Consider the following 25,660-nt stretch of genomic DNA (forward strand, 5'->3'; position numbering starts at 1 on the left):
ATGATAGCACGATAAGGGTAATAGTTTGTAAAAGTACTCGTTTTTCCTGCCTGGGGCTCTGCATAGATTGCCAGAGTGCTAACGCTACATGCATGCATACACATGCACAGTCACACACAGTATCTCATGAAAACATCCCCATACTGCAAAAAAAAAAAGCTTGAACCTCTCAGGATTTACCATCCAGAGATTATAGCGCTAAAGCCCTTCTGAGATGGAGGCTGACCTGGCACATTTTACAGCGGCTGGTGAAGAGGGTTAGTATCTTCTGGTTACCTCCTCCATGTCAGCTCTTTCAATGCAACCCTCGACCTTTGACCTTCACTGGTTTTGTGTGGTCCAAATGCTTATGCAGTTATACAATTAGTTTGTTTGGGAGTATAATTTGTTTTGTAGACTTTGATAAACCATGGGTGTTGCTCTAAACATTAAATCTGTAACCATTTTGATAGTAGATTAATCATTTAAGTCATTATTTAAACAGAAATGCCAAAAGCTGCAACAGTTATTTTCATTATTGATTAATCCCCTGATTATTTTCTCAACTAATTGATCGTTAGTATTGTCTACAATAAATTTACAATGATATAAAACAGAGAAAAAACAGCAAATCTTCGTATTTTAGGAGCTGGAACACGATACACGATATAATATTCAGTCTACTCATTATCTCGTATCATGGAAACAACTGAAGGTGAAGACAGTTGCCCTTTCCTCTGTTTATTTATCGGTAGCTTTCTTGTCACGATAACTCACATTTTAATTCTATACACGGCTGATTTTTTTTGCCACCCGGCGTGACCTTCATGCTGAAATCCCATTTCACCGTCACAGTCAGAGAGCTATACGTGTTGATAGAAAATAATTAAAAAGAGGAAGGAGGATTCGTCTCTTGGCAGTGGACTGCATCGGTCAGTGTCAAACAGCTGATATCCATATTTGAACCAGAGTTCACCAAAACTGGTCGACCAAGCTGTTGCCAGGAGAGATAAACAGAACATTAAATATAAATAAAATAGCATTAGTAAGGTATTAATACAACATAACAATACTTAAGAAGAGCAGTTTGCTCACTGTGATATTTTAACCCTTGGCTGAGGTTCAGGGGGAGCAACACCCCCCGGTGCAGCTGTCGGAAATTCGTCCCCCTCTACCAGCTCTCCTGTTCCCTGTGATGCTGTGAAGCTCAAGACAATATCACAGCAGGGTAGACGAGGAAACTCAGTGGAAGATGGAACTGAAAAACTCATCACATCCCACCAGTTAGCATCTATAATTATACATTCTAGTAAATACAGTATGTACAGCACTGACATGGAGACACTAGTCATTTCACAAGTATCTCTAGTGTATGTGAAGAAAGTTTCTGACAGCTTCCCAAACATTTTTTTTTCTTTTGCTGTTCTAAATCCCCAATCTGCCGGTGAGAAATATTTAAACTTATTCTTCCCAATTCCTGAACATTAAACATTAAACCCATAATTGTCTCCCATCGCTATTTTAAGTTTTTGTTTGTTGGGCAATTGTGGTACGAATGCTCAGTTTCACAATGTCACCGCACCATTGTGGCATTTAGAGGCTCTTGAGAGTTTCATGGCGAAAGCATCATAACAATAACAACTTAAAATCGTCATATTTTTAGCTCCTTGTTCATATCGTACGTAGATGTGGCTCTTGTGTTTTAAAACTCCTGACATCTCACCATCCTGTGTCCAAACTCTGCACCCATTTTAACCCTTGTGCTTTGTTGACATTGGGTCTACTTCCTGATTGTTCCTGGTCCCACAGACCCTGTTCTCATACATACATACAAATAAATATAATAACTAAAAAATCAACCATTTTCCCTTCAGATATGGCCTGTATTTTGTTCTTTTCTTTTGGCCTCATTAAAAGCTAATATCTAAAAACGTATCCAAGTGGTACCATTGGCACAACTTGAGCGTTCACATTTGATGAAGGTGACAAAATACACAAATGACCATAAATCATTGTTATTACACTAAATAAGGTGTAATATGTTGTGTTTTATGGGTTATATTGCATTAAACAAATATATAAATACTTTGTTTGCCAAATTAATTCACAGACAAAGATGTTGTCTTTACTTTGGCGTCAGTTAGACCACAAACTGCTTGTAAATGGACAAAAATGTTATAAAACTAGAGATAAATAAATAGACTTATTTGGGATTTGGGAGGGGTATCTATCTATTGGAGCTGCAGTGATTCATTAATTTCCCAATTGAAAGAAAATGAACCAGCAGCTACTCTGATAATTGAATCATCGTTTAAGTAATTATTCAAGCAAAAATTGTATGGTTCCAGGTTCTCAAATGTGAGAATTTGCTGCTTTCCTTGGTCTTATATTGTCATAAACTGAATATACTTGGGTTTTGTACTGTGAGTTAAATAAAAAAAAAGACGTAGGATATTATGACGGACTTGTCATGATTTTTGTAGACCGAATGATTAATTGATTAATCGATAATGACAACAATAATTAGTTGCAGCCCTAAAATTCATGTTTTATGACTGTGATACCAAACAGATGTGACGGGTCATTGTCATCAGTTCAGAATCATGTTTATAAGCCTACCTTATCATTTTTTCCTCAGTTTCATCATTTCAAAAGGTGACATTTCACTCTTGAATGATATTCTTCATCTCGTCAAGCGTCAAACCTGCTATAATACAAATAATAATCATATAATCACCCTTCCCTCGCCCCTGCATCCCCCTTCCACCGCCACCATGGCACTCCTATAACCCGATTCCCCACTGCTAAAGGCTTCCCGTGGGGGGGGGGGGGGCTGGGTGATGTTTAGTATTTGACAATTGCTTCCAGTACGCATGACCCAGTTCAGTCAAGCTGTCGTGGCACATAAGAGTCTCCTATCTCCTACTTTTTTGGTGTCTTTTCTTCCTCCTCCTCCTCCTCCTTTCTCTGCCATGTGAGGTGCTCCCTTCGCTCGGTACATCTCTGTGCCAGCAATTAATAATTGAGCGTTTCATTTGTGTCGTCTCGAATGCGTGGAAGAACCATAAAAGGACGGAACGAGTCTGGAGGGAGCCGGGATGGAGATCAGTAGAGGGAACAGAAAAAAAAAAGAGAGAGAATGGATGGCAGCGAGGGAGATTTTGCCCTGTGTCAGTAGGGTGTGCTGTCTACAGCCTCATTAGTTCTGCAAGGAAAGAGTGGAGAGGAGGAGGAAGGTGGGGCGAGACTTTGTTCTCAGTGATTTAAAAAAAAAAAAAAAAAACTCAGTCAGCACAGTGATGCTGGGTGTGAATATATATGTGTGTGTGGGGGCGGGTGTATAAAATGCATCCGTCCTTTACCTTTCCGTAAGCAAAAACCAGTCCCACCTCGCTCGTGTCTGACTGGCCATTGATTTTCTTTTTTCTTTTCCCTTTAGTTCAATTAAAAACTCTCACTCAGACCAGGTGAACTGCTCAGCGATAATCACACAAACTGCTGCCTTATTAACACCAGAGCACCTTTTAAGTACAAGAGATGCGTTCAGCTTGATGAGTAGACGTTCGTTTACCGTGATGAGGTGGCGTTTCAAGGCAGCGAGTGGTAAACAGACAGTCAGAGGCTTCACACGAAGAAACATCCATTTGAATTTCCAATTTGGCTGATGTGCATTATCTGTAGAAATGTATTATATCAGGAGAAGCCCCTTAATATGTATCAAGTTAATTATAGGTTTTGCACCTTTAGGTGAAGCCTAACTGCAGAAGCTGCACTGATGCAGGCTGATAATAATCAAGTAAATGTCACAATTGTTTCAGAAGTGATATCATAACTCTTCCCCCACTGTTTTAAGGAGTAATGTCCTTTTAAAAGCTTTCGTAAGACATGAAATAAGTAAAGCCTCCTTGATTTGGGAGGCACAGTTCTATTTCACAATTTTAGTGTGAAAGAAATGTGTCTGTTGTGTTTAATGTTTACTCGAATGAGAATTAAAGGCACCAATTTAAGAAAGAAAATAGCAATATCTAGAAAAATATGATTATTTCAGTAAATTTTCAGTCATAATGCAGCTTTAGTAAAAGCAGCATTAAACGGTATGAGTATTCGTCCCGAACGAACCATCACGATAAGGATGTTACGGTTCGGTGCATCCAGTCATATAAAGAATACACTCCGTGACCCAAACAATTACTGCCAAAATAGTTTAATAATCCACTTACTGACATGTGGAACAATAATTCCCACCCGGAACGTTTTGGCAGCGCTCCACTCAGCTGTAGGATGAATGTATAGCTAGCCAGCTTAGCCAATGTAGCCTGGTTACCCTGGTTACCCTGTAGTGTAACTGCCGTCAGAATGACAAATGAGAGACCCATGACACTGACCAAGTGCAACATTATTATTTTGGCAAATGAGCCATTGTTGGATATATACATTTTTCAAAATAAAGGACCAAAATGTTATTTTCTACGTTTTCTTTTTTTTCCCCTGCTGTACCGTGAATCATGACCCCAAAACCGAGGCACACTAGAACCGTGAATTTTGTGCACCCTTACACCACTATTGCTGACATGCCTATTTTCGTGCACCATTACCAAAACTTCCTGTCAGATTCCCAGCACTGGAGAAAGATGGTATCAGCGTTACGTGTCATGAGAATACTTCCTTGTAAGGTTTCTGCTTCCTCTTTACTGTCAGAGGGCTGGAAGGTGACGTGTTTTGATCTCGAGCTGTCAAACAAGGAATTTCTTAAAATCACAATAGATCTCGACTGAAAGTAAAAACACACACCGCTGCTTTGTTTCAGCTCCGGCAAAACTAACTTTGAAGCACAAGCAACCCTATGCTGTATACACCCGAAAAAATGGAGGTGAAAATTATATTCAACAGTAAACAAACCAAGATGGTGCAACAGCAGTCTTCTCCGTGATATTTGAACCGACCTGCACGGCGGCTGCATATGTTATATTTGCCCTGTGGGCTTTCGTATATAAAATGAAAGCACGCATTAACTTTCTTATCCATCTCCGTAGCATTTGTTTACATTCTCTGTAGGTTCTCTGATAATCCAGCATGTAATGGTCCTAGAAGATTCAGCGTATCTCGGTCTTGTGAGATTATCTCTTTGCAATCCCTGTGAAAGCCCCGAGATGAGTGAGATGAACAAGGAAACAAAATCTGTTATCCTTTAGCGTGCTTTATTAATACGGATGGAAATCTATACTTAGCAAGTTGTTTATCTAAAGACAAATTCTCTTTGATGTCCCCTTAATAAGGGCTGCGGTTCACTAGAGCCGCCACATAATACTTTAAACCTAAAAAAAAACTCCTCTGTAATTAAAATCTACAAAAAAAAATGTGTCTCATAAGTCCGGCGCTAGTGTGTAGATTTGTATACTTGTTGTGTATTTTTTGTTTACCAGTCATGTCGTAACAATGTGCCAGCCAGCTGCATCATCCAGGGGTCAGTTTGAGTTTACTTCGTCTGTGATGTCCAATTTCCTTCTCCGTGTGTTTCAGCGGGGCCATGGGTGTGGGTGGATGAGAAATGATTCCTCAGTTCATTCATAGTTCTCTCTCTCTCTGTCTCTGTCTCTCTAACACTCTCTCATGTTGTCTCCCTCTCTTGTTTCTTTTTTAAAAAATCGGGCGATCTGTATTTGGCACAGCAGTCTTACATCGCTGAAGCGTTAAATTGCAGCGACAGTGCGCCGCCATGTAGATAAGACAAACGACAAAGCAAATATGTAAACATAAAAGAAAGGACTTTGTCATCTTTTTTACTGACTGGTGCTCATTGTCTATCTACAGAATGTCATTATACAGTATGAGTTGACCATTTAATAACCTGTTACTGTAAAAAGTACTAGATTTCTTTATAGGTTTGATTAAAAATATCATCACTTTAAATTGCCAAACATACAGTATATGACATTAAAAAGTCAACTTATCATTAACTTAATTCAATATTTATGATAATCATGTTTTGGTCATCTACTAACAGAATGTATTCATGTATTCGATGCTAATTTGTGGCTATTGTCTCTCTCTTTTTGTCTTGCAGCCCTGATGACATCGGAAGCTGCTGGTACATCCTGTTATCTGGCTCCGTCTTCATCAAGGAGTCCATGTTCCTGCCCAGAAGCAGGTAAAGATCATCAGCCATTTTGATTCAGGGCGCCATTTGAAGGCTCGATCTTGGCACTAACATGCGAGCGGCGTCCTCTCTTCAAAGCCTGTTTAGAACAGTCACAAAGGAAGATAAAAGGCTAATCCTGGACCGGCAAAAGAGAGAGAGCCAAGTTTGATTTATTCTATCTCAAAAAAAAAAAAAAGTTTGATTTCTCTCCTCTTTTCAGCCTTGTCTTATCCAGAAGACTAAACACTAGTGATTCCTTTTACCAAAACTGTTGATTGATTGATTTCTCAGAAGCTTTTACCTGATAATCAACTTCTCTATCAGAAAAATAGATGTTCTCCATCACTGAAGAAACCGTCGCTGCAAACTAACTCTTGTTTCCGAGAAGCAACAAACGCATCCTATTGTTCCAAACCGTTAGACAATGTGTCCACATATGAAATATTCAGCAGCGAACCGCCGCAGCTAATGCAGCTTCGTGTCACTCGCTAGTCTAATCTAAAAAGTCCTGATACCCCGGTACGTCACATACACACTGTAGTCGCTTCTATCTGCTTAAAAAAAAAGGGTGCTGTTCTGTATTTAATCGGATCTAACTCCACAAGAACCGCACTTTCTGAGGCTTATTGCAGGGCACCAGACATGACATCAGCATGCAATTGTAGAGAAAACATTCACATCATTTATATTACATAAACGCTCCGTGTGCCTTCCGGAGGGAAAGTCCAGAACGAAAAAAGAGAGACGCTGAAATGCACACTAATGTTTTAATGAAATGAATATAATTCTGTCCCCTTTTCTCATAAGTCAGGTCGCACCAGAAACAAATATTTGAGTATTGGAAGACCGGAGAGCGGTAGAGAGAGGGAGTTTGTCATCAGGTCCCTCCTCCGTGATGGATAATAATTATCTACGACGGCTTCAGAGCTCTTAAGATTCATGTTCCTCTCTCTCCAGCTCTCAGCCATCAGCTCACAGCAGCAGCGATCACCACCTCTGAAGCCAAGACCCAAATGTTAAAAAGCTGTGATTTCACAAGTGGATCTGTTACATGAACCGTCTCCGTGGGCGTCTCGGAAAACAATGATCTTTTTCATCCATTAGGCTTGCGTAACATACCTACGGCCACTCGTAGCTCCGGGCCGCCGCTTTAGCCTGCGGAGCGGAACCGCCCCAGCGGTGCGAGAGCGGGTCGGCAGCGGTCATCCTCCAGATTCACATTGAACGTGGGAGGCATTTAGAACACGCAAGACTATCGGAAATGTGCCAAAAAAAAACCTGCTTCCCTCTTAAATATAACCTTTTCAGTTTTGCCAAGGTGAAAGTATGTGTGGGATGCCGGAGGGGGATTTGCAGATATTGGCAGATTAAAGTTAATGCCCGACCGCAGTCACAGGGGAGGAGAGGGCTCTGAAAATGTTTACTAAGCATATGTTGCAAAGGAAGCCTGGGGAGGGATCCGGTCCTCTGTGTGGGTTATAGGGTTGATAATTAGTTCAGTTTTAGTGTGATGTCAACAACACAGTACAAGCCTGTCTTGTTTCTTGGAAATTTCACCACTGCGGATATGAGGATTTCTTAAAAGCTTTGTAGTAGAAATGTGCATTTATTTTTGCCGCTCTTAAGGGGGAATCCTACAACAACCAGAATGCATTGCGTGCATCCTGTTCAATCAAACTGACTCTACTGATACTGTGCGTTCACAGCCAGCAGAGCACCAGAGACAAAGTTAGTGAGCATTATATTTCTTTACTGAGGCTTATTTTCATTTACAAAATGTTTTTCCTCATCGAGTCTGGATCTGTCACATCGGTGGAGAAACTCAGCAGCTGGAGTTTGTGTGTCAGGCTGCAGTTGTAACGTCGCTTCCTCTGCCAGACTCTGTTGTGTCTGATTCAACAGCACAGTACTTGGCCTTGTATCATGAAACTAGTTTTCATCCAAATATTCTGATGTTTTAAAGTATATAGTTGTATGATATTCTAGTGTCTGCTTTTCCCTATCGCTAGCATAACATGTTAGGTAGTTTTTTGGGTTTTTTACTGTCCTTGAAGGCACCACTACAGAAAATGCAGAAACATAGTTTGTAACATGGCGACATGGAGGGAAATTAAACATTATTCATTTGCACTTTGTAACATTTCTACTCACATTGTAATGATACATTGCTGGTTGAAAATCAGCAAAGTTTCCCTTTTAATATCATTGACAGGTTAACCGCAGTCCAGTCACAAAACGTATTTATTGAAAATCGTAATCGAATTTGGATAAATGTGGTTTATCGTTCAGCTTTACGTCATATTATTCAACTCACCGCAGCGAGCTTTGACTGTTTGAAAAGAAAAAAAAAAAGAAAATTGCGGGCAATGAAGCAAAACCAATTCCCTTAATGACAAGAAGACATTTTTTGAAACGGTACATTCAAAGTGACACATTATGACTCAAGGTTTCAAGGAGTTCTGGGTCATGAAACTCACTCAGCACTTGAATGTTTAACCGGAGGATGAAAAAGAGAGCAGCAAAACTGTTTCTCAATGTATTCTAAGTAACACGTCCAGATAAATTCATACTTACGGTAATAAATATGAAATCAGCTGTGAGGCGCTTAACAGATAACGTTGTCAGTTTAACTAGAAGTCTGATGTCAAGATACAGAAGTGTCGGGCTTTTCAGAATTATCATGAAAAGAGACGTTGATGTTCTGATTTCTGTGTATTTATTTCTTTACTCAGATTTTAAGATTTAATGTTTGGTATTGAGGCCTGAACCATTATTGTATCTTTTCAAAATTATTATTTTATTATGTCAATTTCAATTTACAGTATTTATTCAACATTTGCTTCCTTCAAACTAGGAATATTCTTTTCTTTCATTACATTTTTTTTAATGGGTATTGTGACAAAGAAAAAAAACAACACATCCACACTGCATCACCTAGTCTATAAAGAGGAGAAATAGTGAGCGCAAAATGGCTCGGAGGGGAAATTGGTTGTGACATGAGGAACTGAACGGAGTCCAGCGGGACTTCCTGAAGCTTTTAAAGATGTGGTGGAATTGGGTTTCAGACAAGCCCTACCCAGAAATGGCTGTTCATATCTACACTGGCAGCAAGGTTGAAAACCTGATACGCCTCCATCATTCTCTCTCTCTCTCAGTGCTGCTCTCTCTCTTCCTCTCTCTCTCTGCTCCCCCTCCCCTCCCCTCCTCTCCTCTCCGGTAGCTGTAGTGAGATGTGATCCAGAGGAAGATGAATGACTCAGTCATTAAGAAGCTTGAGCCCTGCGCCTTGTTTAACCCAGAGGCCGGCGTGAAATCGAATACAAGCCAGATAAATACATCTTAATAAGCGGGTGACACAGATTTAAAACACGTAACGACGCGCCGCGCGAAAACGTTTAATTAAAGTCGATGCGTCCGTTCCTATTTGATCTGTGACAGAAGTTCGTTTGTCTGGTTTTAAGATCCTCTGACATTTGACACAGACTTGGCAGAGGGAGGGAAGTTATTTCTAAAACAAATCATGAGTCAATGCTGCAACTCAACTTTTCTGCTAGTCGGCAACTTTTTTTTTTTAAAGAAATGGACAGAACACTCACATTTGGTGAGGAATGACAATATATTTTTTATATATATGAAGCGTTTTGGAAGCATCCTCATTTTAAAATGTTATGTAATGAGAATATTTCAGTTACAGTTTCAGTATTGTATGAAACTCTTAACTTACAACATGATATATAATTTATTAACCTTCTACTGGTTTCACTTCCTGTCCTCGACGGCGCTGCTTGTTTTCATTATCTGGATAGTCCGCTGGCTACAGGACTTTACCTCCGGTCATTCACAGAATGGCTTCCTATCAGTCCTCATATTGAGTATCCAAAACCACAACACATAACCGAATCAGCTCATATCAGCAACCGGGGGGGGTTTAAGTAAGCAGAGGAATGTCGGCATCATCGCTTTCGTACGTGGGAACTGCAGGAAAAAAAAAAAAAAAGTCATAAGAGTTCAAATCCTTACTGCATAGCCAGCAGCCGCCCAGGCAGACTCATCTGTGACTGTAAATGACATAACTGTAGATGATTTACTCTCTAATTGTGGGAATATAAATCTTACTCATCTCCTCCTAGCAGCGCTCGTATATCTTCTGTTGAAGTTGACGGACACTAATATCCTTTAAAAGCTGATTTTTTTTCAGTCCCGTCGCGATGGAAGCAAAGAGAATTGTTTTCCTCTTTTGTAGAGGAACACCATTTAAAAATAACTCCTGGGCTTCGGCCAACAGCGGTTCACATGAGCGTCGGTACCACAGTAATAAAACCATTCACAGATCACACAACCGCCTCTGAAGCACTGATCAAAACCTTCAATTGTTCTCTTCATGATATTATGAGTGACCAGGCTGCCTTTAAATGTGGAGTTGGAACTAGTTTGTTCATGAGTTGTGGGTCAGTTGGACATTTAGTCTACTCATGATTGAAGTTACTAGAAAGTTAAAGTTGAATCGCCTTGAAACCGACCGATCGATCAATCATTTGTGCCGTCTTCCATCCGAAGGTTGACTATCATTGTTCTCCAACTGTTTCTCTTGAGTCGTTCATGTCTTCTTTCTCCGCTCCATCTCTTCATGTCATTGAACCACATCACGCGTCGCCTTCCAACTCCTCGATTCCCTACAATCATCCCTTCCAAAACCCATCATCACCAGCCTTCCTCTGGTCCCCGCAGTCTTCGTCATAAAACACCTGTTGTCTCCTACCAGTTTCCAAAACCTTATCATTTGACATAAATCTTCTCCAGCTAAGCGTTCTCCTGTAGCACCAAGTGCATTTATCCTTTCTTTCTGCTTCCTACGTCATCGTCCGTATCTCTAAATCATTCGGAAGAACAGAAAAGATTTAGGTCTCAATGATCTGTTTTTCTTGAATTTGATGTACCGTGATTGAAACTGACAGATGTATCTAATCACGCTGGTAAAAGATGAGATGATTTAATTACATTTATTGTGAAGTTTTTACAGCGTTGTCACCGAGTTCATGAGTAACTTCTACAAAAAACCGGTCCGCACCTACACACACACACACACCTACACAAACCTACACGCCTACACACGCACATGCACACACACACGAACACACCCTCCGCCCTCTCACTCACTTGTAACCCTGTAGCAGGAAGTGAGTCGTACGCTGGAATGCTGGCTGTAGTCAACGCACCACATTACACAGAGAGAGAGAGAGAGAGAGGGAGAGAGAGAGAGAGAGGGAGAGAAAGGGGCAGAGCCACTGGGCAGAGGCTGATCCACACACACACACACACACACACACACACACACTTTTCAGAGCCACACACACTCCCATTCCCACACACAAAGCTCACACAGCAGCGCCGGAGTGCGTGCAGGACGATATGCCGCAGTCACACCGAAGTCTCGGGACTCGCTTTTTGGAGTTACTCCGGAATAACGTGGGGCAGATATTTTAGAAGGAGGATCCTCTTTATTTTATCAGGCGGCGGTGGTGGTGGTGTGTCGCTCCGGGTGGAGTTCGGAGCGCCGGGGGTAAGTTTCCAGACTACCGCAGCACTTATCTCCTGTAATATGACTCACTAAAGCTCTGCCTAGAAAACTTCAGTGTTTTTTGGTTGTAATTTTTAAAATCTGACTCGTCTCCAAGCCGGGAGCTGGTTGCAGTAAAACCTTCAAGTCTGGAATTTGAAACTCGACTTTGATGTTATTTTGGATTTGTCAGTGCGCAGTGTGTGCTGCCAGTAAAAAGGGGTGTGTGTTCTCCATATTTGGGGGGGGGGGGGGTTAGACACGAGTTTGGCAACTTTGAAACCAAAACAAAGATGGAGTCCCTGCTGTGGGGAGAATGTGTTTAGAGATGGATGATAGATGCGGCGATGATTGATTGACACTTCTTGGAAAAGTTTGGAACAGTTAGCCCAGTCTTTTTTTTTTTTTTTTTCTTCCTAAGCTCTCTACTTCAGTGCCCTTTTCTCTTTGCCATTACAATGTCAGTGAAGTTGTATTTTGGGAAGCAAAAGTCACGAGTCAATCGCACATTCTTGGCTGCAGTGTCAGCTTCTATTTCAGAAGTGGCGGGGCAAAGGTTCGGCTTATGTGTGTGTGCGCGCCGTTACTCTGAGGAATTCTGTTTATGTTTGCAAGGTGAGAGGTTGTTAGATGGTCAGCTGCGGCTCTGAGAGGATGTTGGTAAACCCCCTTCAAGCCTGGATGCTGTTTTCATTGACTTAACAGTCACGGCCAATCACTCCTGAGACTCTCCTCCTCCTCCTCCTCTGACCTCCTCCTTCTCTCTGCTGGGTCTAAAGTCTTGCATAACCAGGGAGTTTAATCTTTGTCCTTCTTAAGGGTCTGCTGGGTTAAAAAAGCCAGTGTGCCCTCTCACCATTTTCTCAGTTAAACGGCTTAACAGAGAGAGAGAGAGAGAGGAGACCCCCCCCTCCACCCACCAACCCTCCACACCCCCGCCGCCTCACCTCCACCTTCTTCCAGCTCAGACCAGGGGTGCAGATTAGGGAGTGCACTGGTTCAGTCAGACGGCAGAATGGATCTGAGGCTTTGGTGGTTGGTGGGCTGCCGGGCTCACAGAGTGAAAGGCTGGTGATGCATGTGGAATGACATTCCAGACACCCAAGCTTGTTGTATAACGGGGGGGGGTGGCGGGGGGGTCGGGGGGGGGATGTGAGGCTGCCGAGGCAGAGGAGAGATGTCAGGCAGTCAAGTGAGAGAGAATTTTTAGGGTTTCGTTTTAAAAAGAGATACCGGCTGCCTGTCTGACACCAGCTCAACAACTGTGGTAACACACAACATTTAGATTCCAACACTAAGTCGAGCTCTATAAAGAGGCCAACGGAGACTTCATCCTCCACCACCGTTTACTCTAAATCATCCATTATGAATTGGTGTTATTAGTTTTCTCTTGCTTTGAAGCTTTGAACATTTCCACGGCCTCCTCGAGCATCAAGTGCTTCGCCAAGTCAGGTGTAGAACGGACAGTCAAAATCAACCTTTGACTCGAAGAAGTCATATGAGACGGACGTTAGAGATGGGAAAGATGTTTATGTTTACGACTTTCAAGTGCTTAAGTCAGCTGACAACTCAACCCGTTTGTATGATTGTGTAGCACGATATTCATCCAATTTTGGTTTCACTACCTCAAACGACAGACTTGAGCTGAACGTGTGACATCCTGTTTGTTTGGATTTCAGCCACTTTTGTAGCATGAAGCGCTGAGTTGAATAGATGGAGCCCTCAGAAAAATAATTACAAGTTAATAACTTTATCATAGCAATAAGCCGCCAAAGATAAAACGGCAACAGTTACAAAAATTCCCATTGTATTTTCTAATTTGAAATGTTCCCAATATGAAATTTCACATCTGTTTGTGAGTTGTTTTTGTGTGTTTCAGGGGATTATTTCAGCCGAGATGCTTCTCCTTTTATACATTTGAGTATTCTGTTGTATTTTAAAGGGTTTCTGCAAAGGCGAATTCCCCTCGAAGGGACAATAAAGAGAAGTGAAGATAATGATTTTCCAATTTTTTTTTTTTTTTTATTAGTGAAATAGCAAGTGACATTGATGACAAATAAGACATAATGGAAAAACAAAGCAGCTATGTAGATGTATGTGATGATACGATAAGAGTCTGGGAATAGAGATTAGATTAGATTAAGTCAAGTATGTGTGGGTAATGTGTGTATGTTTGGATGAGAATCAGTGATATGCATCTGTGTTTAGTGATCCTGAACAGGTTGCTGTGTGGAGTAAACAGTATGGCATGTGTGACGGAGAGAAAGAAAAAGACATAGTGTTAATGTTATAGTGATAATAAATAGATGATGTAACAGCTATATCACTATGATAATAATAATAATAATTACATAATATGATAATATTTTAATTATCCGGGTCCCCCAGCAACACAACTGGAAGTCCCAGCAGGAGACAGGCGGGGCGTGTCAAGGACGCCCCCCCTGTCTTTGTTAGTTTAATTAAAGTTTTCAGTTTTAGGGAGATCTTGCTTTGAGGAGCCCCCCAGGCCTGGAGGAGGGTGCTGCAGGTCTTGTGCCTTGTCCTGGTCCTTTTTTTTCAACAATGGTTTATAAAATTGTGCAGCTGAACACAGCTAACGTAGCAGTACGTTAGTGTACAAAGTACGACAAGCGGTGATCTTTGCTCAGTGCTTCGCTCTGTTATAAAAGAGTTATGTGCCTGCTCAGGCATCTGGCGCATTTTTTTATCTCTTTTATCCTCTTATATGGTTTTGTAAGTCTTCCAACCAACACACACACACTGTAGTTCTCAGGAAAGAAAGCACAGCTGTGATGCTGCGGCTCAGGAGGTAGAGCTGGTCATCCACTAATCAGAAGGTCGTCGGTTTGACTCCCAGCTGCTCCGGTCCGCATGTGGAAGCGTCCTTGGGCAAGATACTGAACCGTAAATTGCTCCCGATGGCTGAGTTTATGTGTGAATGGATGAGCATAGATGGACAGGAAGCTCTGTATCAGTCCTGATGAGCAGGTTGGCACCTTGCACGGCAGCCATTAGTGTACGAACGTGTGTGTGTGTGAATTGATGAACGCTGGCATGTACTGTAAAGCGCTTCGAGTGCTCGATAAGACTAGAAATATAAATGCAGCTCTATAAACGAAGTCCATTTACATCAAATTGTAGACCTGAATTATTCCATCGCTGCATTATTCATAGCGAGTAGATTGTGCACACATCATGACATCATTAGTAGAGCTAATAAAAATTAAATATTTGCACGGGTCAAACTTTGCAGTGTATTCTATATGACAGACCTCAACCCAAGCAAGCATCCACAGGGAGAATAAGATGTTTGTTTTAAACTTGTTGACTTGTTGTCTGATATACATTCACCCACACATCAGCTCTGCTACTTTTTTTTTATATTTGCTCAGGAATAGTCACAGAGCAGTGGAGGCTTTAATCTCCAAACAAGACACTTTTTGTGTTAGAAAAACCTCCGCCGCCCCCTCACTCACCACTTCCATAATCCCTTCTTTAATATCTCACATTGCCAGTGGCGTTTGCCTCCCTGCAAAATGGAGGATTGGATTACTAATGTCAGGAATGTAATGGAGGAACATGATTGAACATGTCACTTCGGTGTGTTTGCATTCGGTGGCCTAACGTGTTTTGTTATGCGTAATGGGTGGAATCACTACTCCCTTTTTTTTTTGCACAGTACGGCACGCCAAGAGAAGCTCAACAGGATCAGGAGTCGGTACCGACTCCAAATGTCTGTAAAACCAGATCAAAAGAGCTCATTCATTTCTCTGAAGCCGCTGCCCAGCTGACAAATCATCTTGTGCCTGGAAATAAGTTGCAAAAAAAAGAACTAGCACTTGTCTTCTTGTGAGAAACGTGAGTGAAAACACTGAGTAAGCTCTCTATACAGTAGCTGTGTTTAGGCCCTGTGGTGGAATCCAGGCCTTGTGTACATCGGGGATACAAGCAGAGCCTAAAACGCATTAAACCGAAGCTCAAGCAAAGCAAAGAGCAACCATCAGCATTAACCCCTTCACCGCCTTTATTCTCTCAGCTCCGCCGTTGTCCGGCCAGTCACTCATGTTGTCTTTGATTCCGGTTTTTTTTTTTTTTGCTTCTCAGCGTTTAACCGGGAATCAGGCGGAGTTATTAGCAAAACAAGAGCTATCAGAAACAAATTAGTCACGTAAAAAAAAATCAGCAGCACCGGCACAGAAACAACAGAACAGCTGACAAAAGAGTAAAAAACACAAAACCCCAACAAAAGCTCGTGTGTGAAAGGAAGGCAGAAAGAGAAAAGCAAAGCCAGCTGAATCGACTTTTAGAAAATAAAAGGCACCATGGAAATCATTATTTGCTCTTTTGCCAAAGTGGCAGGTAGAGTATCTCACAAGCTTCAGCCAAAAAATTTTACCAGCTCTTTGCAGGTGGCTGGTAATTATTTTCCACCCTGACCGAGCTGTACACACAACATGTAGCCGCAAGCCCGGAGCTCTGAAGCATTTAGACCACGCTGCGCCAGACGTCAGCACCTGTTGGAGTGATTGATGAAAGCTGCCACATCCACAGCCTCAGCGCAGGTAGACTACCACCACCACCACCGCTACTACTACTCACCACCGCTCACTACATCTGCGGGTGCAGAGGAGAACTTTCTAGATCAGGAGTTAATCGCTTCGTCTCAGTCACACGTGTGTGGATGGAGAAGAATCGGCTTAATGCCCGCAGCAGGTCCGGTTTATGAAATATGAGAGAACAAAGAATTATGAGCTGATGCTAAAAATAGGTTGCGACTAACAATCGCCTGCCTTGTCCGTTAATCTGAACGATTTTCTTGATTAATCGATTCATTATTTAGTTTATGAAATGTCAAAAAGTAGTGAAAAACACCAATCACAACTTCCCAGAGCCTAAAGTGATGTTTTTAAATTGTTTGTTTTGTCCGACTAATAGTCCAAAATCCAAAAAAGATATTTAGTTTACCAACATATTACAAAGACCAGCTGAAAATCCTCGAACCAGCAAATGTTTGGTAAATATATTGATCGTTGCAGCTCTAAAAGAAATCAAATTATATTAAAAAAATATGAAATATTAAAGAAAAAAACAACACAAAATAAATTAAGAAAAAATCAAGATAGAGAAAAATAAGAAGAAATAAAAAGATACTAAAATTAGCAAATTAAAATCAAATCTGAATACATAAAATGATAAATAATTAGGACTGCAACTAACAAAAATTCTCGTGGACTCTCAGGTCATCTTGGCTTTAATGAAAATTTAAAGACAAGTTTCTCACTTCCTGGTATAAAATCCCTGCCTGTCACTTTAAATAATGCAGAACAACAACGCACAAACACCAGAGACGCACACACCGACTCGACAGCAAAGTCTGCACTTCTGGAGTCACTTGAATTTATCTTCCAAAACAATCAGCAAACCAACAAGATGCGGGTCACATTCTGAATCGCAAGACGGTAAAAATAACAAACAAGGAAGTCCTTGTGTCTACATTGAGGTCGGACGCCGGACAAAGGAGGCATTCTTTAACTAAAACCCACAAGTTGGATCTCCTCATGCTCAGAATTTCCATGGCTGCTGCCTTTTTCTTTGAGACATTTCGGTCTCTGCTGCTTTTAATATTCCCTGGTCCCCCCCCCCCCCCCTCCTTCATTAGGAACCAAGCATACTGTACAAATTGTGACGTCATGAAAGTGGACTTTTCCAGAGGCGGGTGTTTCCCTGCAGGTGGGAGTGGACATGGCTGAAAGGAGGAACTGTCCATTCAATGCTGCTCTTGTTTCACGTTTTATACAGATATTCCATACTGAATATTTCAAATGTGGGGCAGAGAGGCTCCTATAGATCCACGTGCTGCTCGGCTGTCAGTGAGAGTCAAATATACCGCAGTGCTAAGACTCACAGATCATACAGACACTGATTGAGGCAAACAACATAAACTACGTTGAATCCTTAATTCTTTATTTTCTCATCAGTTTATTTGTCTTTTTTCTTTCCTTTTCTTGTAGTTTTGGGAAGCGGTCGGCAGGCAGCCTGCGTCGTGGATGTGAGTGCATCGTCCTGGAACCCTCAGAGATGATTGTGGTGAGTCCTGTTTTTTAACACTTATAGCACTCAAGTGTTAAAGGCGTTATTACCTCAAGTGCACAATCTCAAACATGCAAAGAGTACAATTTTAATTTTTAATTTCGAATCTTGTACCCAAATGGAGAAGTGGAAGAAAACAACATACTCAAGTTTTCCCGACCAAATCAAAATTTTCTGTCACTTACGAACCAAATCTTATATTTTTGTTAGCCTGCCATAATTTATATCATATTCTCCTCCATTCAGTGTTGTGCTTTCAAACTGGTTCTTTTCTATCATACCAAGTACTACGTTTCATCCACCTGTCACTGCAGATCTATAAGAAGCAAATCCCCCATTAAGGCGTCAAGGGAAGCCAACAGTCCTTTAGGTCCCAAAGACTTAATCAGTTGTTTCTATGAACATACTGGAAAAGTATCACCAATATTGGATTTTTTTAATTACATCATGTATTATTAGGGAGCTACACTCATGTAGATCACCAAATGTACATAACCTACATCAGAGTATGGATATAATTTGCAATAATGTCCCAGAGAGTTGGCTTGTGATGTTTTCTATTAATCTGTTTAAGTGCTTCCAAATGTTATTTCATCACAGCTTTAAAGCACAGAATCCTTCCAGTGTTTGTTTAGTTGTTTGTGTCCAAGGCTGGTAGAAACTCTGACCCAGTTTTATAGCAAATCAAATGTTGGGTTGCAGAAGAAGTCGTTGAAAACAAATCATTCCCATCTCAGTGGGGCACAGGAGCAGAAGGCCCGCCGATCAGAACGGACGCAGTTTTGCTCTAACGGGCGACAATTTTCTACTGTGCAACAGAATCGACCTCATGCAAACTCAAACAGCTGTTAATAATAATAATAATAATCCTGCAAGAAAATTAGTGTAGAGTATACTCACTGCAACTCCAATGCAACTTAACAGCATATTTTATTTGACCCTTCCCTGCTTGGTAGATGCTACATATCTTTAAAACAACACACGTCCGGTTTTGTAACACACGCATTTTCACCATCATGATGAGTAGACAGATTTTGATATGTAAAAAAAATAAATATAAAAATACCCTTTAAGTAAACAGTATCTATTGCAGATTTCTCTTGAAAGAGGAACATGGGTATGAAAAGTAGGAACTGGGGAAACACAGAACGCAGGGCACGGCACGCACGCAAAAACATAATTGACATTTTGTTGTTGACCAGTTGCAGAAATCAAGTCAAGTCAATTGTGTTTGTATAGCCCGACATAACAAATCATAAATTTGCCTCAGGGGGTTTTACAGTCTGCACAGCAACACAACATCCTCTGTCTTTAGATCCTTGATTCGAAAACTGGAAATGAAAATGGAAGAAACCTCAGTAAGAGCAGCAAAGCAGGGATCCCTCTCCCTGCATGGACAGACGTGCAAGAGATGTGTACAGAGTAGAGCACAAATTACAGAATACAGCATTGGACAGGATAACAAAATGTTAATGGATTTATAATATATATATATATATATATATATGAAGAATGTGATGAAAAGGACGCCAAGCAGCTTCCAGATGCCACCAGAACAGAATAGGACCTGAGCCACGGGACGTCCATCACCATGGAGACCTGGCAGGAGGACAGACTACACACGCACACAGGGGAGACTCACATCACACCGTTCACATACGTGGCGTTGTGTGTTGAGGGGGCAGAGAACAAAGCTGTGCAAATATTTTGACTACCACAACTCCAGCCAACAAAACTGCACACTCTGTGGCAAATGAAGCCAATATGTCCATTTAGCTAGCGCTAAGATGCCAGTTTTGAATTGGTTTTAAAATCACACACATGCATGCACCTGCACACACTCTGGCACGCACAAATCCATCCTTTGTAGGGGTGTGCATCTCTCCATCATAAGACGACCCGATACATATCCAGATACATGGGTTGCAATACTATTCAGGGACGACACATTTTAATACGGAACAATTCAGTGAGATTCAATGCAATATGATACAGTTCTTAACATTTGTTTAATGTAGACATTCATTTTCCATTATAAATTAAAATAAGCCAATTCTAATCCTAAGTAGGTGGAGGAAATATGAAAAAATATGATCAAAAACACAGAAGTCTTAGCTCTACAGCACATTGCAATTCATGAACTTTGCAAAGCCCCTCTAACACCGAAAACAAAATGAATATTACATTTTCACTAATGGCACAAAGGTAAGGTAAGGTAAGGAAAGGTAAAAGGTCAACACGAGACGCTGTGTGGATTTATTAGCGAATGAGAGGCGGCCATTATTATTTTGAAAGTAACATGACTCGTAATGTCGGATCAGTGAGTCTAAAGTAGAATTAGCAGCAAAGCTTCAGTCAACCGAATTGTAACTTTAGAATCGGACTGTCGACCGGTTCACGCTACATTTAGATGGATCCAGGGTCCGAACCAGTTTACGATTCATAACGGTGAATCATTACACCCCCCTGCCCCCCCCCCCCCAACCCTTTGCCATCTTTTAAAGGAAGACATCAAACATATCCCACATCTTGTCAGGAAGAAATAGCAACCGGCTGGCACCGCTGCAGTCACAGCATATCTCAGTAATCTCCTTTCCACATGCTGTAATTGCTGCGTCTCCATGAATGTGCGTCCTCGATGGGGTGGGGGGGGGGGGCTTCAGTTAACCAAGCCTCTATCAGCTACATGCAAACCCCCCCCCCCCAGTAATAACACCCTCTCTGCTGCAGACACTCTCTGGTCTTACCCCCCTTTTAGTATTATAGGTGCCAACCTGCCCTATAATTACTGAGGAGGATTCTGTGCTGCAGGAATATAGATGCATGATACAACTCTCACTTGCTGTAAGTTTGGGGAACACACAGAAACATACAGACCTGCAGTTATATGTACAAGAACAGAAAACTTAACATGTCAAAAAAAAAAAAACAGGAAAAATAAGCTGCTCACATGTCTGTACTGTACACACACACACATGCACACATCGCTTAGAGATTTGCAATTAGACACACAATCACACTTATGCTCTCACTCACACACACCGCTCCGCCACCGTTGTCATGGCAGCAGTTGGTACGGCAGAGAGAGAGAGAGAGATTTTAGTGGTGTAATCCCAAAGGCTGAGCGCTGTGAAATGTGAAGCCACAGCGAAAGTAGTGAGCGAGAGAGAAGAGAAGGAAGAAAATGAAAAGAAAAAAAAAAAACTTAAATATGTCATTCCATCATGACCCAAAGCCACTAGGCAACAGAGTGGTACCATTTAAGTAGTATTTAGCCAGAAATACTTCAGAAAAACTGTATAATATGACTTCACTCACTGCTCTGCTGAAGTGGCATTACAGTATGTGCCAGTTTCCACGTGGAAAATGTTTTTTTTTTCTTCTCTTTCCTCCCAGTTCATTAAAATGGAAACATGGATTTTTATCTTGTTTTAACTTGTAATTTCATTGCAGTTAATACGTTTAACAGAGAGAGAGTTGAGTTTCCGTCTCCATCTGCTTGTCTTTTACTACATCAGGCTCCGTCTCTGTTTATCTTTATCTGTCAGTCAATCTATTCCCCATGGCTCTTCTTTCTATCTCTCCCTCCTTCCCACCGAATTCCTCGCTCAGCCCCTTCTGTTTCTTTCTCTCCGCGTCTCTCTCTCTTTTTGTATTGTGAGCACCCTTTTGACGTAGGTGTGCAGCCCACACGCGCTTCTATTTTTACGCAATGAGAGGGGCGGTAGGCAGGGAGGAGGCGGAGGAATCGGGAGATTGAGTATAGAAAAGGTGGGGTTGATGGGATTGAGTGTGTGAGTGTTTTTGGGGGGTGGTGGGTGGGGAGGGGGCGGGGGGTAGCGGGGAAGGGCACGAATGAAGAGGAAGACAGTCACTCCCCCCCCTCTCTCTCTGTCTCCCTCCCTCCTTCCCTCCCTCCCTATCGTTTCCAGGTGGACTATATGGATGAAAATGAGGAGTACTTTCAGCGACAAGCCTCGCACAGACAGTCCCGCCGGCGCTTCCGGAAGATCAACCAGAAAGGGGAGAGGCAGACAATCATCGACACCGTGGATCCGTATCCTACCGGAAAGCCGCCCATAGCCCGGGGATACCACACGGTGAGTTGCATCCTGCGCTACGGTTTTGTGTTTACCCTCACTGCGGTGGAATCTCTGTGTGCTCCAGAGGCGGCTCGGTGTTGCTCTGTTGCCGTGTCGTGCTCTGTTTGTGTGTCACGCTTTCTTCTTCAAAAACCTGTTGTGCAGTCTCGCTTCCGGCAGTAGCTGAAAATGTGTGTTCCCTGTTACATCAACTTTTCTCTCTCTCTGTGTTCGGTGCCCTCATCTGGCCCCTCGGTCGTAGTTTGTTGTGTTGTTATGTTTGGTGTCCAGGGGAAGCGCACCCTCGTCCCCCGCAGGGTGCGCTTCAAGCCCGTTGTTCCTAATCTGTCTACTTCTAGCTGTAGTGTTTAATTGTTGTTTTACCCTTCCTCGCCAGATTACCGTTGCTATGCATTTGTGTAATGTTTATAGCTTCCCTGGCTTTAGTGTGTCACCCTACTGATGCTCTACCCTCTCTCTAATAAGTGTTTTGTAGTTTGTCGAGTATCCCGAATAGTTTGCCTGCCTCCTTGAAAGCTTGTGTGTCTGTGCCGCTTGTGGTTGTCAGAAAAGTCCATCAGTGTGAGGTTTTATTCATGTTTCATGCACTTTTACAGCACTTGATGACACTTGAACGCATCACTTTAGCAACTGTTTGATACCAAATAAGCTTTATTAAAATGTCACCACGATCCTAAACAAACTGGAAGTTTTCTTGACTTTACAGGTGAAGTCTGCCGTGCAAATCCAACCTTTCTGAAATACTATACTGCATGTTGCTGTTTGATGATCATTGAAACTACAGAAGTAATGATGTAATAGCACCGACATGGTTGTTTATGGAGCGCTGTGATCTGCTGGTCAACTCTTGCACTCTACAGAAGGATATTTAACAAGTTAGAATCAACAAAAGTACTCATGAATATGCATAAAGGAATGAATCTCCAGTGTATCTTCAGTTGTTTCAGAGGTTTACTTGAGGGGGAAAAAGTGACACTATCTTTAAACAAGTTTTGTCGTTCCAGTGTAATAAAGGTGTAACTTACTTAAAGGAAATCTGTGGAATGAGCTGCATTTAAAAAGGTCAACATTATCTCACTAGATAGACGGATATTTTACATTTCATTCATTATGTATGTATGTAACATTGGAAAATTCAGTACCATCTTCATTTCTGGCTTTTGACTGGCACACCCATTTACAACTTCAACAGTAACATTTTTTCAAAGTATTCTTTTAAAAACTTAATCAAACGAGAGGTCGGACCAATCAGCAAACTTTGGAGAGAAGTTTAGATGATGCTGACAACAAGCAGTGTATAATGAGAACCAACATGTGATCTGTGGCTCTGACTATTGACTTTAACCATGTGAGGGGATTCGACTCCAGCAGAGGAAGAGTTAGTTTCCCGTCGAGCTGCACCAGGCCTTCACCCCTCTGTACTTTCTTTTCCTGGGAATAGGAAGCGAAGCGTTTTCACACTAATGATGCAAATACCCAGCATGCAGTTGCTGCAAACAGTTTTTCCTGTTCTGCACAATTTCACCGCATTCCCTTCATTCCTGACGATCCCTCGGGGGGGGGGGGGTTTGTCAGTGTACCCAGTTCTTCTTGGAACACAGTGAAATAATCACGCTTAAAAAGGGAAAATGCGGCAAACGTCAACTTCCTCCCGCCTCCGTCCAGCCCCACCCTTTTTTCCTAAATTTAGACTCGGCTGTGTTTTTGATTCAAAAGAACTGCACTGAACTTTCTCATGGCCTGACATCTCCCGTCACACACTCAACTCTCCTCGCTCTAGTACCATTCCTGTGGGAAGGATGGAACGGGCGCCATGGCAACCAGCAGTCCCAAATGGGCTCTGCTCGAGTGCACTTAGAAGTACAGTAGGGAAAGGGAGCTAACTTAACAAGAGTGCAGTACGCCGCCGCTGCTGCTGCTGCTGCTGCTGAGGAGACAGAGGGGTGGAGGGGGAGCAGAGCGACACAGAAGCTGAATCTGGGCGGATGCTAAGCTGACATAGCAAGCTAATCTCCAGCATTTAGAATGCCAGGCACCGCTCAGATTTTCTTCCCTCCTACCCCGAGGCATATTTAGGAGGTGAGAAATGCGCCGAAGAGAAACTTGGGATTGAAGAAAGGAAATCTCTCCTGCAGGCAAGGTTTTTATTCAGCTTAGTCACTCCTGTGAAGGCAACTGTGAGGCCAGGTACGAAAAACATCAGAGAACTCACTTATTTGAAGACTGAAAAGCTCTTACTTACTGTAGATGAGGAATACTGTAGACAAATCTGTTTTATTTAGAGCCGCAGCAATTATTCATTAATTTTTTTTTTTTTTTGGATTGATTAATCCCTTAGTCTAAAATGTCAGAAAACTGTGGAAAAATATCCCATAACCTAAGATGATGTCTTCAGATGACTTGGTTTGTCTGACCAGCAGTTTAAAAGCTGAAGATATTCAGCTTACAGGAGTAGAAAGTGGAGAAAAGTTGTAAATTCTTACATTTTAGCAGCTGGAGCAAGTTAATGTTTTTGCTTGATGGGCGGCTTAGCGATAAATCAGTCATTCAAATTATTGCTGATTTCTTTCTGTAGAACAATTAATCTACTTATCATTTTATGTTGTTAGTTTTATTTATTGTAGGCAATATCTCAAACAGGATTTTACCTTAATTGAAGTTACAGGACAATACTGGCAGAATACTTTACCTTTACTAACAAAGAGTGGTAGAGGAAGCATTTAGATCCTTTACCTAAGTAAAACTATAAATAACCAGAATAACCAGGGTGCACTTTGCCAGGGGGGATGTTGGGATTTCCCCCCCTCTGGTCTACGTATTCCTGCCTCTGCTGAGTTATTTTTATCCCCAGCAGGGACAAAAGTGTATCCCCCTCCTAGTGATTTATGCTGCTTCACCCATAGACCATATAAAACATCTAAAATAAAAATAGACTTTTTTTTTTTAACAGCCTAAGTAAAGCGCTGCAACCTGAGGACAGTCTATAGTTCAAACAATAAAACCAGAAATAGACTTTAACTGTCAGCGCTCGCGTGATAATAGAGATGACACGGCGTTGAGGCTACGTGATGATGCAGTAAAGAGATGTGGGTAAAAGAGGGACGACTCGCCGCAGTTGACCCCTCTAAAGGAAAGCATAAAAACAAGACAGAAGTCCATCATCAAAGCAGACTGTTGTCTTAGTCAGACAAGTAGGCGTATGATGACAACACGTTGTGTGTTGTGGTTATTTTCCATTCAAATTTAAAGTTTACTGCGAGCTGCACATAGAGCTGAATTACACAGTGACTTTCAAGAATGACATTAAGTGTATTGGCCCATCTGGCCGAGCGGCGCTATCCATAGTACTGAGAGGAGCGTTGGGGGATTTAATGCTGGCATGTTAAATTAGCATTTAACATATAACAGCTGCAAGAAACAGTCTAATAGGCTCCATAGTCTATATATGCCGGCTGACGTTTCAAAAATATCTCCCACTCCCATTTTTTCACATATATAAAAATCCATTACAAGTAAAAGTCCTACATTCAGAATTGTAAAATGGAAATTCTCAAGTAAAGTGCTTGTACCTCAAAATTACACTTAAGTGCAGTAGTTGATTAAATGTACTTATTTACTTTTATCACTGAGAATAACGCTGCATTTGAAGAGTTTGACACATTTATCACTTTGGAAAAGTCCTGCTCTCATCTCATTGTTGCCACAAGAATTAAGTAAACAACTTTACGTGGTTGGCTATTTAAGAATGATATTATTTCAGATTAGATTATTTTTATTGTTGACTCTTCA

At 41.7% G+C, this 25,660-nt stretch overlaps 1 protein-coding gene across 3 annotated transcripts in view; it reads left to right on the forward strand.

Moving 5' to 3' along the window:
• Positions 1–25,660, forward strand: part of rapgef2b (Rap guanine nucleotide exchange factor 2b) — a 110,812-nt gene that overhangs the window by 34,243 nt on the left and 50,909 nt on the right. For all 3 annotated transcript variants that reach the window (XM_042418596.1, XM_042418594.1, XM_042418595.1), the window contains exons 4-6: positions 6,044–6,127; positions 17,690–17,765; positions 21,701–21,868. In XM_042418596.1, the coding sequence (XP_042274530.1) occupies positions 6,044–6,127; positions 17,690–17,765; positions 21,701–21,868 (328 nt within the window). The remainder of the gene's footprint in view (positions 1–6,043; positions 6,128–17,689; positions 17,766–21,700; positions 21,869–25,660) is intronic.

Source organism: Thunnus maccoyii, chromosome 8 (assembly GCF_910596095.1).
Source record: "Thunnus maccoyii chromosome 8, fThuMac1.1, whole genome shotgun sequence".
NCBI lineage: Eukaryota > Metazoa > Chordata > Actinopteri > Scombriformes > Scombridae > Thunnus > Thunnus maccoyii.